The sequence below is a fragment of the Osmerus eperlanus genome, chromosome 4 (genome assembly GCF_963692335.1).
Source record: "Osmerus eperlanus chromosome 4, fOsmEpe2.1, whole genome shotgun sequence".
Lineage (NCBI taxonomy): Eukaryota > Metazoa > Chordata > Actinopteri > Osmeriformes > Osmeridae > Osmerus > Osmerus eperlanus.
The window spans coordinates 10604517-10619933 of NC_085021.1; the positions used below are offsets into that span (position 1 = coordinate 10604517).

Here is a 15417-nt window from a genome sequence, read left to right on the forward strand (position 1 = left end):
ATTAGTTGGCACTTGGCGCCCCCCAGTGTTAAGATTTGTCCCCAAACAATCTCAATGAGGAACAGTAAATCATTTGTATATTTCAGTTTGGATTACATAAAGTGCTGTTGTTTCACATTTACATTTACATTTAGTCATTTAGCAGACGATCTTATCCAGAGCGACTTACATTAAGTACAGGGACATTCTCCCCGAGGCAAGTAGGGTGAAGTGCCTTGCCCAAGGACACAACGTCATTTGGCACAGCTGGGGAATCGAACTGGCAACCTTCAGATTACTAGCCCGCTTCCCTAACCGCTCAGCCACCTGACTCCCTGCTGACATTCTGCATTGAACATCACCTGATGCAGCTAACCTAGGACAAGGCAAAGAAGAACAATGCTAAATGGGTGCAATAATACCCCACAAAATACCAAGCAGCGGGTACTGATATGTCATTTAATCTACAAAAACAGGATAGTGGGTGTCTGCATCTGAAACCACAAGCTAAGAGTACAGATAGCAAACAGTGATGTGGTTTCCTGGGATGACATACACTGTAGTCTACATTCAGAGTGAAGAGGTAGTTCTATCTTGTAGTACTTTCGATAACATTGGACTTTTTCAGTCAAACCTGTAAGTACATTTTCGTGAATATTGTCAGCAGCATTGTCATACTTTGTTGCAGTGCATTATTTTATTGGTTTTGATTAATAAGTAGAAGGTAAAACTGTAAAAATAGCTTTTACTGATTTAGTTTGATACATGGGCAAGATGTGGCAGTCCCAAAAAATATGGATTCTAACACACCGTAGTTCCAGGAAGATATACAGAAATGTCGCAGAATTGTAGTGTCACTGGGTACATAGTTTACAATTGTTTTGACTTTGGCAAACCAATATCATTTTGAGTGTAATATGAGCAACTTTTGTACATACAGCAGGGGGGATCAACCACAGAGGAGACGTGCCCTTCTAAGTCATCTGGATCATCCTAAAATGATGATAACAATTACTAATGCCACCAACTGCAGTGCTCCGTCATCAGAGTACCAGGCCCACCTCTACCCAGCGGTGTACAGTCTGGTGGTGGCTCTGGGCCTGCCAGGAAACCTGGGGGCCCTCTATGTGTTCATCTTCAAGATCACCCCTCGAACCTCCACCAACTTGTACATCATCAATCTGGCTCTGGCCGACACCGCCATCCTTTGCACCCTGCCGTTCCGCATCCACTACCACCTGCACCAGAACAACTGGGAGTTTGGAGACATGGCCTGTCGCGTCACGGGGATATTGTTTCACGCCAACATATACATCAGCATCTTCTTCATATCCTGCATCTGTGTGGACCGCTACATAGCCACAGTCCACCCTCACTCCTACCTGAGGATGCGAGACTCCTGCTGTGCAGTTGTCGTGAGCGTGGTCACCTGGGTGCTGTCTGGAGTTGCCGTACTGGCCTTCATCTTTTATGGTCCACTGGACAGCAAGTTTGGCCACGCTGGCCAGCGTAGCTGCTTTGAGAACTTCACGGAGCATGAGTGGGGCAGGAGAGTGGGCCCCTTCAGCATCGCCTGCCTGGTCTGTGGCTCCCTGCTGCCCTCCGTGGTCATCCTGGTGTGCTACCCTCTGGTGGTGCGGCGCATCTCCCTGATCCGGAGTCACACGGCTCGGAAGGCCCAGAGGATCATCTATACCATCCTGGCCATCACCCTGCTCTGCTTCCTGCCCTATCACGTGGTCCACTTCCTGCACCTGCTGCACCGCCTGGGGGTCATCCAGCACTGCTCCAGCGGCAACGTCATCTACCATGCACGGCGGGTGTCCATGGCCCTGGTAAGCCTCAATCCCTGTCTGGATCCTCTGCTCTACTATGTCACCACCAGCCACTGCAAATGGAGACCAAAGATGAGGGTGATGTGGACCAGGAACAGGGATTTCTACAATGTCAATATAAGCTAGAGGGAAAGTACAGGGTCTGTACATTTAGAGTGGGAGGGTAGAAGAGAGTGGGGTGAGTCTAGTCTGTCAATTCTTGACTAGTCTTAACCTCTGTACTAACCTCATACTTTAGGAATGCCTTTTATGCATATGAATGGGAAAATATACTTGTACTTGAAATATACAATATTTTGTACTATTTGTATTTTTATATCGTATATATGGCTATTTTATATTTTTATTCTAAATATTTACATACTTTAGCCCCTTAGTATTAGTTAGACTTTGTACTTTTAGTAGAGTTAGATCACATATTGAAGATTTAAGATTCCTATATGTTGAATGTATGCACCTTCCTGCCAAAGTAAATTCCTTGTCTGTGCAAACGTTCATGGCAATTAAAACCCTTTCTGATTCTGATACTGCAGCTATTTTGAACAATTCTGCTTGTACCATGTCTTTTGTGTTTGCATTTTTATATAAATACAAACACAATGTCAATAAAGTGAGATGGGAATAAAATACAGCCTGCTTTTTATGAAAGGTTTATTGAAATCAGATTTATACAACAAACAAAACTTTACAATGAGCTGAATTGAGGACTGTGAGCAGATGGTTCAGCTCTGTCCTATTGGGAGCCCTTTCTTCAACAGAGTGGAAAGGAAGCTCCCCAAATCTTCATCCTATAAACAGACATTCAGAACAGGAGTCATTTGGAGAACATAGCAATTATTTAAGTTACTCATATTAACCTAAAAGCATCTGATTAAAGTTCAATAGTCAATTCAGTTGACTTTACTAAAGTGTGGTTGTTTCACATGCTGCATTGAACATCACCTAATTAATTTGTTTCATTGATCCAGATTTTACATACACCAGTAACCTCATACACAAATGAAACAGGAACTCGGGAAACCATGTCACTGTGTGCTTTATCTACTCTTAGCTTGTGGTTTCAGATGCAGACACCCACTGTCCGAAATGACATATCAGTACCCGCTGCTTGGTTTAAATTGTGGGGTATTATTGCACCAATTTAGCATTGTTCTCCTTTGCCTTGTTGGTTAGTTGCTTCAGTGCAAGGTAATTTTACCCAAGGTTGATTTGAAATTCCACCTTTACGTTTTGTCACATGACACAGGCACACCACATTTCCCCTCACCTCCCACCCTTCCCCCCAGCCTCACCTGATAGCTCCAGGACAGCAGCAGGACCTTGGTGTTGGGGTCCTCAGCCGAGGATGACACCTTAATGACTATAGACTCCACCATCACTGTACTGTCCGGAAGGTGCTGGACTGTGTAACCTTTCAGCACGCTGTGTAAAGATACAGAACGGGAAGTAGGGGTTCGTAGCTGTGGTTAAAGGTTTTTAACAGGCTAGGTCTTGGAAAACCCCCTTGAAAGAGTATGGATTCTACATGAGGTGTGTGGTAGTGTATGTTGGTCTATTCGGGGTCTTCTGACCTCTTGAGGTGTGTGTAGATCTTGTGGAGTGTGTCTGAGTCGCTGTGGGAGTCCTGCAGTTGAACACGGCAGGTGAAGCGCAGCTGGTGCTCATTAAGGCCCAGCTCTTTCAAAGCCTGCTCTGGAGAGACCAGCCGCAGACTCTGCATAAGGGAGGAGAGGCAAGTTATTAAGTTATGTTCATTCCGATCCATTCCAGTAAACAGATATAGAATATTATTAACAGATATAGAACAGATATTAAAAACCTATTCTGTATGCATGTTACACTAGCGTTACAGTACACAGAACCTACATTGTCCTTCATGATTAGGGTTCCATGCATAGTACGAGGCTTCTTAGGGTCAGGCAAAGGCCCTATGAGAAATAACATGTTCAGAAGGGAGAAAAAAATCAGACAAAATCACACATAGACAAGTGTACACACACACACCTACACTCTCTGATAGAGACTGCCATACCTCCAAGAGCCATTTCCCTCTTTAGCAGGTTGAGTGAGATGTCCACTGGCACACTGGGGTTGGTGGTCACTGTGACCGTCTCTCCATTGGCTGGCATGTAGCAGTTAATACCTGCCATTTATACACACACACGCACTGACTGATGAGACTTATACTAAAGTACTGCGCCACCCAAACCCCTAATATGCTAGGCACGTTCAGCCATCGAGAAATCGAGGCTAGCAATGCTCGTCTCACTCACTGAACTCCTGCTCGATCTTGCCCTTGAGGAACTCCATCTTGACGGCCTCTCCGTGCACCAGCAGCATGTTGCGAGGCTCCGCCATGCGGATCAGCTGCATTATACCCTTAGCATCGGCGTGGGCGCTGAAGGACATGTACTCCACCTGCAGCTTCACATCCAGCTGCAGGGGTCACAGAGAGGCCAGGGGTCAGCAGACGCACCTCACAGGCTCCCTTATATGGGTCTTATATGCCACATAGGCAGGTTGTATGAGGCTAGTTGTGCTTCTGTGCATGTAGCCATTACAACAGAAAACAGAATCAATGCTAGACAGAATGTTTTGGTCTCTTCTGCTTTACCGTTGCTCTTCCCTCGATCTCCAGTTTCCTCTGACCATTCAAGATTTTGTGTCCAATTGTGCCTTGCACACAATACCCAGGCATGATTACCTGGCAGAAGATAAAATGGATTGTATTTACTCTAACAAAGCATGTTTTAATAAAAAGATATAATAATAAATGCTAAGCCAGTGTGACATTTACTCACCATATTCTTCTCATTGCTGGCCCATTTTTTGAAGATTTGTAGTGACAGCCCCGCATGCAGCATTCCCGGGGTGGCAAACACAACCTAAAAAGGCACATATTTCAGTTGTGAAAATGTGTTGCATATTGGTCCTGTATGGATTATTAATCAGTCTAATGTGTCTTTGCACCATAGGTCCAGGGTTGTCAATGAAGGAGCGATCGAAGGCCTTGATGTGCTTGAACTCAAACATGTTTCTCTGAACAAATGTTTTGCGAATTTTCTGGTTGGTCCAGGTGATGAAGAGTTTGTAGTAGTGATTGGCTTTCTCTGTGAGCCCTGTGGAGAAATAGATGGGGGCCTTCAGGTTCATCCTCTCCCTGATTGGAAAGAAAAAGAAAAGTTTGCCATTCCTTTCACTTGCCACTATGTGATAGTCTTACATGTAGGTGTGGCGATTAAGTGATGTCTTAACCTTACCAGAATGTCTCCAATAGGATACAGAGTTCCTGAGCTCTTCCGAGGGCAAAGACAGGAATGAGGACCTGTGAGAATATGTCCTCCATCAGAACATAAGAAAACAACAGGCTAACATCACACAGGCTGGACAGAACTCTGCGCGATCCTTACCTTGCCTCCCCGTTCTACTGTCTCATGCACCTTCTTCAGGAAGTCCCTCTCCCTGCACCTCTTGGAGTCGCGGATAGTGGTGGCATAGGTGGACTCCGAGATCAACAGGTCAGGACGACACTTATCTATCCAGGCAGCCCTAGGTCATAGCATAGAAAGGCATCCATAGAAAATGAATAGGCCTAGTGTAGGGCAGGATACTGAATACAAACAACACAATGAATAGCTGAACAAAATCAACTGAACAAAGTGAATCCCACTCACAAAAAGAATTATATCCCATGTGTATAAACTAAATGAATAAATTCCACTTACCCTAAATGTCTGTCAGGTGTCATATTATAATCACCCTGCAATGACAAAAATCTTCCATTATTCCAACAATCTCAATGGGCATTTTAATTAAACAACGTTGAATACTTACTGTGTACACCACGGACTCTGACCCAACTTTGATCAGCACCATTGCAGCACCAAGAACATGCCCTGCATAGTAGGCCTTGATCTCTAGCTCATCATCCACCTGTGACAGAACCAACAGAATTAAATACATTGTTGGCGTTAGTTACTACACCACTGTAAGTGTGTTGTTTTCACATCAGAAAGATGGTTAGGCAGATAGTATTAAATCCATATTTGAGAAGGACATGTGTTCAAATTAAAGTATTGTAATAATAGACCTGGACAGTCTGATGAAGGTTCAAAGGCACCACTTTCTTCATGCAGTCCTTGATCATCTGAGATGTGAAAAAGTTGGTCTCCCCCTTCTTGTCCACTGTGATTTTCCTGAAGTCCTCCAGCAGAATGGGGCAGATGGCCTTGGTGGGGTGGGTCATGTAGATGGGCCCATCATAGCCCACCATCTCACTCATGTAAGGCAGAGCACCGCAGTGGTCCAGGTGGAAGTGGCTGGGGAAAGTGAAACAGAGGAATGCTTGGTTCATTTGTTAAGTGTGACAATTGACCTTAAGGAAATGAAAGTATATAATGATATATGATATATGATCACATAGCCCATAGAAAGGCCAAAAATGGCCAATAATCACAAACCTGATGATCACACAGTCCAGGAATTCTGTCAGACGTCCGTTTTGAGTTATGTAAGAGAAGTCTGGAAACCGCCTCTAAAGGAAAGAAGTGTTGTATGAGCATACTGTTTACTGTGTATATGTCCAATGTGCATATAAGAGGACAGACCATAATGGATAGTTGCTCAAATAACGTAGTATGTATGTACGTACATCATCATTGAATCCCATGTGCATCCCACAGTCCAGCATTATGTTTTTGCCTCCAATGGAAACAAGGATGCAGCTTCGACCAACATCTTGCCCAGCACCTACAGGGCATTAGAGATGAACAAGCCGGTGGACACAGACATTCAGTCTAATAGTTATTCCCTTGATCTATTTTCAATCACTGTCTAAACGTTTTATGACTAATTCTAATGGCCAACATCAATCCAAACTTTTAGTCCTCAACTGTAGCTACTAGCATACCATGTACTACATGATAATCTAACGTTGGGAATAACTAACGACGTTATCTACCTAGTTACTTACCTAAAGGGGTCACTTTAATCTCAGGCATCCTGAGCTATTACTTATCAAGGGTAAAAATGCAAATCTAGGCGGTGAAGATGAATGCAGACTTTTTGTAAGCAGAAGTCTAGCTAAGTATTTCGCTAGCTATATGCCGTGCGTATGATGTTCATCGTGCAACAACAAACCAGAAACTTCTTCTTCTCTTTCTGTGTAATGGTTCAGAAACCCAAAGCACGCTCAGTATTGCCCCCCCATTGCCAAATAAAGAAACTACATGGTGCATACACTTGTTTTGCGCATGCACGGTTGTATCAGGACGGAGAGCTTGCAAAGCTTTTACTTTTGGTTAATTGTAGTCATATTAAGCTGACTAGATACGTTGTAAAGACTATGAGTGTCACGACAATCGTTTAGCAATTAACAAGCGTATGTCATTCATTCACGACATCTGGCAGTAACTCATTGTTTTTCAACAATTCCGTTACTTCCGGGAAACATGGCAGATTCTATTACACAAGAAGATCAGAAATTCAGTTTAAAAGAGGTTCTTGACACGTTCACGGCATGTCTTTCAGATGATAAAGAAGTCTTCCTTGAACATTATGTGGCCGGGTGGCGTGGCCTTGTAAGGTAAGCTGTCGAAATGGTGTCAACGGTGACAGCTGTCAAATCCTACCATTATTCGCAGTTCAGCTAGCTATGCCTATACATTTTTGACAGGGTTGACCTGCCCCGAGTATGGGGATACAACGCGTTTTACTGGATGTCAGAGCTAGTCAAATCTTTAAAGATGCATTTAATCGTGCATTGTCATGAGTCATAGTCCCTGCAAAAGCAATTCAATTAATTTGTCTTTCACCCACAGATTCATGAACAGTTTAGGGAGTGTCTTCACGTTCATCTCCAAGGATGCTGTCAACAAAATCGAAATCCTCGTCAGTCTTCTCAACGGTGAGCATGGTGCACATTATGTCACGATCCAGTCCATGGTGAAGTATGAGGTGGAGAATGAACTTGTGGACTTGACAAAGAGAAGTAGCTTTCCCGAGTCTGGCTGCCGAACCTTGCTGAGGCTTCACCGTGCTCTGCGCTGGCTGGAGCTCTTCCTGGAGAGGCTACGCACCAGCACAGATGACAGTAAGACCTCTATCATGTGCTCAGAGGCCTATAATGAGTCTCTATCCCAGCATCATGCCTGGATCATACGAAAGGCTGCCGGCATGGCATTTTGCGCACTCCCTGGACGTCCCACCTTCTTTGAAGTGATGAATGTTGGCACCCCAGAGCAGGTGGTAGCCATGCTGGGGGAGGCCTTGCCACTTATCTCTGAGGTATATCTGGTGACAGAGGACCTCTATACCAAGCAAAACTTGCTGGACCTGCCCTAGAGGTGTACCGTATCATACTGCTGTATTGGTCTAAATTGCCCCCATAGACTGACAAACTACATTCCACTGCTCCCTTTCTATTAGTTTGATTTGTGTTGATTTTTAGACTCTACAATCAAGCCTAGGCAAAGCATAAGACATTAAGTCATGCCATAAAGTGTGACTGTAAATACACTATGTAACTAATTATGAGCCTTACTATTAGGCAAACTTAGTAAAAAAAAAGTTTTTCACTGATTATAGAATAACATAAAATGGCACAAAAGATTGTATTGCCAGTATGTATTTACAGGTTGTCTGTTCTACACTACAATATTATTTATAATTTCAATCATACAGATGGTCTAATGTCCAGTGTATATTCTGAGAAACTGTCTAATGATGATCACATTCTGTAATTGACACTGTCCTGTTGACAGTATGTCTAATAAAGTGAACTTTGTATACAGTATTTTGTGTGTTTTTTCACTCTTAAGTTATTGTTAGGTGTCATAATGTACGTTTTATTATAAAAGAAAGGGATTTTAAAGTAATTCACAATGTTAAAGGCTCGAGGGAATGAACCTGATGCACCTCGCTCCATGTACACCAGGGGGCTCTCTTTCTGCTTGAGGCCCAATCGTCTGGGTTGTCACGGTAACGGGTCTATGTTTGTAACTTCACAGACGCTGAAATACATATGGAGCATAGGAGCTGATTTGAGAAATGGAGAAGTATTTTTAAAACAACTAATATGAAAGGTATGCAAGACTGGATTTTATATTTTAGAGACTTGTCAAGTAAGTAATGCTGCCTAAAACGCTTTATCCGCAATGGGCTATTGTAAAAAGCTAGTTTAGCTAAGCTAGCTACTGTACTGTACTGTACAATATTATTGTACTGTGCCTACAGTACTGTAGAGTACTAGTACCAGTAACGTTAGCTCAAGACTAGAGCTGATCTTGTGAGAGGAAACATGGTCCCTGAGTGTGAAGAGGTCTAGCTAGCTAATTGTATTTGATCAGAAATAAGAGACTGATCATGACCACCATATCACCATATAGATCACCATATATGCCACAAATATTTTCTTGGATTTAAAGGGATGATATAACACCAAGCAAGTACCTACAGTAACCACAGTCATAGCTACATAACTGGTAGCTAATTTATGAGGGAACAATGCACTTGACCCGTCCAAAATCTTCTAAGGGACGTAGTAGACCAACCATAAGTCACAACCCACACATGGATACCTTCCAAAACCCACCGGTGACGCCAAAGCCACCTGCAACGGAATATGATAGATCAGAGCGCGTCCTCCGCTCCTTCCCTCACTCATTCAACAAGCAGACAAGCCAGTTGAGTACAGAAAAAGTGGCAGAACTTCTACAAAACGTACCTGCTGCTCCTTCTCTTTCTCTAAACAAATACAAAGTCCTCCCCTCAATTGAGAAGAAGCCAAAAGAGGACATGTCAGAGCGTGGCATGGAGGAAAAAACCTCCAAACTTAGTCTGTCTGACAACCTTATCCTTCAGGGACGGCCATCTGTGAGGACCCACACCATGATCCGCAGCAACCCAGAGATGAAGAACGTGGCAGAGGTGCAATGCAAGGTCTGGCCCAAGCCTCCAGGCCTGGACACCATGACCACTGACACACAGAGCCCTTCAGGTATCCCCCCTGCCAGTTTGCTCCTTGCCATTCGTGAACCATTTGGAAAAAGGTTTGAGCACCACTTTCTACACACAGACTCCCTGCTCACAGTGATAGCGTGTGCCGAGGCGAGATATGGGATGAGATTTGAGCATGGTTTCATTGAGACCATGGATGTTCCCAGAAGGACCTTCACAGATCTGAAATTGACTTTGGCTCAGTGTGGCATAGTGAACAGGTCTGTGTTGTACATCACTCAAGATGCAGATGAACCTTAATGGATTACAAAGTAATGCCCATATATGAACTATAGGTTTTTCTGAAATGTATCATATATACAGTATATATATATTTTAAAGCCTAAAATCTTGAACTGTCATCTACTACCAAGGGTGTTTGTATAATAAACCAAACCTGATAAGGTGAATCAATGTTAGTAATGTTTATTACTATGTAACAAGTACTTTCTGGTACCATACAACTGCAAAATGCCGAAAGTAAAACAACTTAGATCAAGGGCTACTGTCAATAACCTGTCATAGCCATCTTTAAGTAGTTAATGACAAGCACAGTCTTAAATATATCTTCACTGAAGTACACAAGATCACACAATTCTGGATATTTTGGTAAATTTCAATATTCTGTAATAGTTATTTCCAAAACAATTTAGGTCAATTTTAACATTGCACTTGGTAAAAGTGTAAAATATGTGCTAGTTATTAGTTAAAGATAATTAACAAATGTCAATAACATTTCCACTTTGACTTTATAAATCAAAGTTGATAAAACTTGTGTGAATTGAAACTCCTAAACTGTAAAATAAATTACAAAACATGGAGAAACAGCTCTATCTTCACAGTATTCATGGGATGGAAACGTTCTGATTTTTATCAAACAAAAACAGTCACCAAGAATGGTGGCTATTTAGATATCTTTGTGAGCGATCGTGAAATGCCTCAATTTAAGCAACTTCAGAGATTCCAGTCTAAGAACTTGACTGATTCATTCTTGTGACAAGATATTGAGCAATTGCCAGTGAAGATAACACTTATACTGGGGAAACCAATGCCTTCCAAACTTTATACCCATCATATATAGGAAAGGGGTGTTAAGGCAAATCCACAAAGCAAACTCCCCAAATAAAACTGTCCTCTCTTGGATTCAATTGTTGCCGACAACTTAATGGCAATTGCATGTTCCAAAGGCTTACGGTCAAGTTAAGTACAACCGCTTAATTGAAAACAGAACATTCCAACTGAAATCCTAAGAGTGTAATCTATTTGGTAGAAACCACTGCCCTGAAAGCTTAACTGACTCATGGTTGACTAACATATTTTGTAATCTGATATAACATTTAAGTTATCAACTACTTAAAGTGACTCAAGTCCAAAAGCACACATTTGAGGTAACTTCAGCAGACGCATTGAATGATGTTTGGAGCTTCTTCAGTTATGGATGTCCTCCAGTTTTATAAGGTCATCAGGGTCATTTGGATTAAGTTTAAGTATTTTCTTATCTGTGAAAAAAAATGTTTTACATTAAAACATTTGCGCATTTTTTTTTTTTAAGATGTGTCTTGTGTGGTAAGAATGGTAAGAATATTACTACTTACTGAAGTGCTCCTCAATCTCTCTGAGAACCTCCATGCTGTACTGACTGTCAACCATGTTGACTGCAAGACCCTTCTTGCCAAATCGCCCAGTACGACCAATCCGGTGAAGGTAAGTCTCGTTGTCGGTTTTCCCGTCTTTGTCCACAGGGAGGTCAAAGTTGATCACGATGGACACTTGCTCAACATCAATCCCTGCATTATCAACACAAAGGAAAGGTCTTGAAACTTAACTACTGCTATGTTATCAAATGCAACAACTAACTCCCATTTTACCAATGCCTACTGTAAGTATAGTAATTACCTCTGGCGCACACATTAGTGGTCACCAAGACTTTCTCCTTCCCATCCCTGAAGCGCTGAATGACATCTGCTCTCTGTTCCACAGTCATCTCCCCACTCAGCAGGGCCACCTGGTGGCCCTCTCTACACAGCTGTGAAGCCAGCCAGGCAGCTGTCTTGCGAGTCTGGAGACAAGGAAAAAACATCAGTTAGATATTCAAAATCAGGCTTAAGCCGCTATCTGACACAGCCATATCTAATATTAACTACGTCAACAAACTATGACCATCAGGCAAGGACTTGCAAGGCTGTAGTCAAGTTCAGGAAAGCAGGCTTATCGATTGGGAGGTGTTGGAGGACTCACATGGCAGAAGATCATGGCCTGGGCAATGGTGATGGCTCCATACACATTGCAGATGGCAGTGAACTTGTCTTGATTCCTCTTGCAGACCATGTAGTACTGCTTGATGGTGTCCAGGGTCTCCTCCTCTCGCTTCAGCTTGATGATGTTGGGGTCAGGAATAACCCTCTCAGAGAACTTCCAAACAGACTCCTCGAACGTGGCCGAGAACAGCAGCATCTGACAATCCGTTGGCAGCATTCTGAGTGTGGATTAAAATGGGAGGGGAAAAGAACACATTTGGGAAAACAGACAGCACTTATGTACTCAGCAGACTGTTATTGAGAATGATGTCAAGGAAGAGAAAAAACAAATTGTAGAACTTTCTGCAGATGTCTGCCAACCACACTTAAGTGCAATCTAAGGTAAAGAAGACAGAAAACACGACACCTTTGGATCCGGATGCTCTGGTCCTGGTGGCCTTGAGTGGCAATCATGACATCGGCCTCGTCCAGGACAAGGATCTTGATCTTCTTGGGGTCGATGAACCTGAGCTTGGAGCACCAGTCCAGGACGGTGCCAGGTGTCCCGATGACTATATGGTCCTGGATCTTGGTTCCCCGCTCCACTAAGTAGAAGCCACAACATATCAGAAGGACGTTGTGATACCATATTGATCCAATTATGCATTATGGAGCATATACGTTAAAATATAGATCCTATTGTAATAAGTACCAGTGTTCTTCCGTTTCTAGCACTTGATGATTTGAGATAACCACCCTTAACCATGACACCTCATACCTCAACTTTGAAGCAGAGTGTTTGAAGCAGGGACCAGTGCTATAATCAAAATATAATTACCTCGGTTGCCTCGAATGGCATACGCCAATTTCACTTCAGGATAGTATTTCCCCATTTGCTCTATCACTTTACCGGTCTGCACTGCAAGCTCAAACGTCGGAGAGATGCAAAGGCACTACAGAAGCAGAAATGAAGCTATTTCTACCAAATAATGTACTTCAGTATTCATTGAAAGTACAGGCTCCATATATATATATATAATATACTACAGGTGCTCCAAACAATAATACAACATACAGACGACAAACAGCTAGTCAGCATGAGTGGATTGCAGCTCTACAAGTTGCCTGTGCACACCACGCCATGGTACAAGGTGTTTACTCGCCTGAGTCACTTTCTGAGCTGTGTCGACACGGCTGAGCATGGCCAGAGCAAAGGCAGCCGTTTTACCTGTGCCAGACTGGGACTGGGCGATCAGGTTCTGAGGTCTGGAACCACAAGGAACATGCACTCTGAATAGAGAAGCATGGGGGGCTGTGTGGTGCCTAAAGCTATATAGGTGATTCAGCATTTTTACACTGTGGTGTTCAATACTAAGGGACCACTTAATGGAATTGGGCAAGCCAGGTCTGGAAGAAGCCTACATTTCAAGATGAAGGTTCTAATACAGAGCTGAGTGAAGGGAGAACTTACGGCTCAGCCAACATCATAGGCAACGCATTCTCCTGAATCCTGGAAGGTCTGTTAAAGCCCATGGCATAGATTCCCCTGAGTAGTTCTGGTTTCCTGTAGCATGTGCATACAATACAACAAACATCACTGCAGATTCGTGTTTGCTTGACCATACAAGACAAGTCTACAAAAGCATGACATTCACCATGTCAGAACTTACAGTCTCAGCTCTTCAAAGGTCTTGACAGAGTAGAGAGGAGAGTTTGGATCCCTCTGCAGAACCTCCACTTGATTGGTGGTGTTCACAAGACTGCTGTGGATAAGCTTGTTCAACAGAGACTGAGTTGCCTTGTCATCCTCTGTTGAATAAAGATGAAAACCTTGAGTAGCCAAATAGCAAGCTTACTTCACCTGATATGTTTACATAAGTAGTATTTTATTTTCTAGTCTAGTCTTAGAATCACCCATTTCCTCTTCTTTTGGTTCCTTGTTACCATTTTCAATTTTCTGAGGACTACCTTGAGTAAAATGAAGCATGCCATTAAAAACGAAGAACACGGAACCAATTCATGCTGTAGGCGTTTTGAAGTGTAGTGACAATCTGTTACCATTGATTTCTTTTCTATGGATACATGCAGAATCACCCCTGTCCACTGTTAGTATGCGATCTGCAAATCGGAACTGATGGAGAAATAAGGTTAGGCCCCGTAAAAAATACAACCCATTATACTTCATCAGCATTCTTTCCCTTTAAATGCGTGTGAAAAGTTAAACTACAAAACAGCCAATTAAAATTGACTAATGAATTGAAATGACAACCATTTAATTATTTGAAAGACGAGCATGAAACACGGAGATTGACATGACTTTATGAGCTGAGGTAGACCAGCTGCATGACATCATTCACAAAGGTAGTTGAATGACATGAGGTGACCGTTTAGAAGTTTACTGGCTAGCTAGCTAAGCTAACTTTCTGACCAGCCTCCGCCTCTTCAGGCCAGCATGGCTAACGTTCGCTAACCAGCTAATTTGATGCCCCTCTACGCCATGCACGTCAATCGACCCCGGGGACTGACCAGGTCAAACAAACGTAGCGAAAAAACTTACCGACTTAGACGTAGATTCTTGAACATCGACTGCCAACGCCCAAGAATCAGAAGCCATCGTGTATGTGTTATTCTAATGTTGTTAAATAGACACCGGCAAGTTACACAACTTTTAGTTAGCTAAATAGACTAGCTGCTCTACGCCACAAATGCCAGATGCCTGAACAGGATTGATGCGCGCCGCTCTCTCGTGCGCTCATGCGCATCAGCTGATTCCAGTATCGCTGATAAATGCTCGCAAGTCGGTAGTAAGTTTCCAACCAAACTTTTATTGACTGCAACGCTCGATTAAACGAAATAGCCAGTGCGGCATGTTTTTAAATATATGTTTAATGTTATGCTTGGTCATATTGTTTAAATATATATATTTTAATCATTTTGCACACCCGATTCAACATGGTTTGAAAACTCACGCATACAGGCTATAGTTCTTTTAAAATAATTATGCACTGGACAACAATAATGAATCTGAGACACACACAGAGAAAGAGACAGATAGAGAGAGAGAGAGAGAGAGAGAGAGAGAGAGAGAGAGAGAGAGAGAGAGAGAGAGAGAGATGGAAGAAAAGAGTAAATAGTCCGTGTGTGGTTGTGTGCAAGATAAGAGAAGGCGGGGGACAAGGGTTTATCGGCACTAGGTTAATTTTATGAGGTGGATGCTGAATTTCAGCTACTGCCCCTCCCACACCAGGTTTCCCTGCTTGTCAACCAAATGTCTGAAAGGAGCTCACTAGCTGTTATTGATTGTCATGGTAACCTCCAAAGAAAACAGATGGATCAGAGTAATTGTGGACACAAAATACACATACAGCCAA

At 42.8% G+C, this 15417-nt stretch overlaps 5 protein-coding genes across 6 annotated transcripts; 3 read left to right on the forward strand and 2 right to left on the reverse strand.

Annotated features, from left to right (window-relative positions):
• Positions 1-554: 554 nt before the first annotated feature.
• On the forward strand, positions 555-2445 carry LOC134018717 (lysophosphatidic acid receptor 6). Its single transcript, XM_062458899.1, has 2 exons — positions 555-615; positions 920-2445. The coding sequence occupies exon 2, from the start codon at positions 978-980 to the stop codon at positions 1938-1940; it is 963 nt and encodes a 320-aa protein (XP_062314883.1). The 5' UTR covers positions 555-615; positions 920-977; the 3' UTR covers positions 1941-2445.
• Positions 2442-6983, reverse strand: ints11 (integrator complex subunit 11). Its single transcript, XM_062458896.1, has 17 exons — positions 6787-6983; positions 6466-6563; positions 6275-6348; positions 5905-6133; positions 5649-5747; positions 5540-5574; positions 5225-5363; positions 5075-5139; positions 4785-4974; positions 4616-4699; positions 4429-4518; positions 4088-4250; positions 3847-3957; positions 3681-3742; positions 3386-3528; positions 3107-3236; positions 2442-2602 (listed from the first exon to the last, which is right to left on the reverse strand). The coding sequence occupies exons 1-17, from the start codon at positions 6812-6814 to the stop codon at positions 2537-2539; spliced, it is 1806 nt and encodes a 601-aa protein (XP_062314880.1). The 5' UTR covers positions 6815-6983; the 3' UTR covers positions 2442-2536.
• A 56-nt stretch (positions 6984-7039) lies between these two features.
• Positions 7040-8599, forward strand: cptp (ceramide-1-phosphate transfer protein). Its single transcript, XM_062458900.1, has 2 exons — positions 7040-7398; positions 7634-8599. Exons 1-2 carry the CDS (start codon positions 7265-7267, stop codon positions 8154-8156), a joined length of 657 nt encoding a protein of 218 aa, XP_062314884.1. The 5' UTR covers positions 7040-7264; the 3' UTR covers positions 8157-8599.
• A 229-nt stretch (positions 8600-8828) lies between these two features.
• Positions 8829-10148, forward strand: ubxn10 (UBX domain protein 10). The gene is made up of 2 exons (XM_062458117.1): positions 8829-8935; positions 9239-10148. Exon 2 carries the CDS (start codon positions 9318-9320, stop codon positions 10068-10070), a length of 753 nt encoding a protein of 250 aa, XP_062314101.1. The 5' UTR covers positions 8829-8935; positions 9239-9317; the 3' UTR covers positions 10071-10148.
• Positions 10149-10251: 103 nt separating this feature from the next.
• Positions 10252-14841, reverse strand: ddx19a (DEAD-box helicase 19a). 2 transcript variants are annotated; one of them, XM_062458891.1, is made up of 12 exons: positions 14604-14841; positions 14105-14177; positions 13961-14014; positions 13717-13855; positions 13518-13610; positions 13210-13312; positions 12885-12999; positions 12474-12651; positions 12048-12285; positions 11706-11868; positions 11405-11596; positions 10252-11308 (listed from the first exon to the last, which is right to left on the reverse strand). In XM_062458891.1, the coding sequence occupies exons 1-12, from the start codon at positions 14658-14660 to the stop codon at positions 11238-11240; spliced, it is 1476 nt and encodes a 491-aa protein (XP_062314875.1). In that variant the 5' UTR covers positions 14661-14841; the 3' UTR covers positions 10252-11237. The 2 variants fall into 2 exon arrangements, with proteins under 2 accessions (XP_062314875.1, XP_062314876.1); XM_062458892.1 differs by lacking the exons at positions 13961-14014; positions 14105-14177 and having other exon boundaries at positions 14604-14839.
• Positions 14842-15417: the final 576 nt, after the last annotated feature.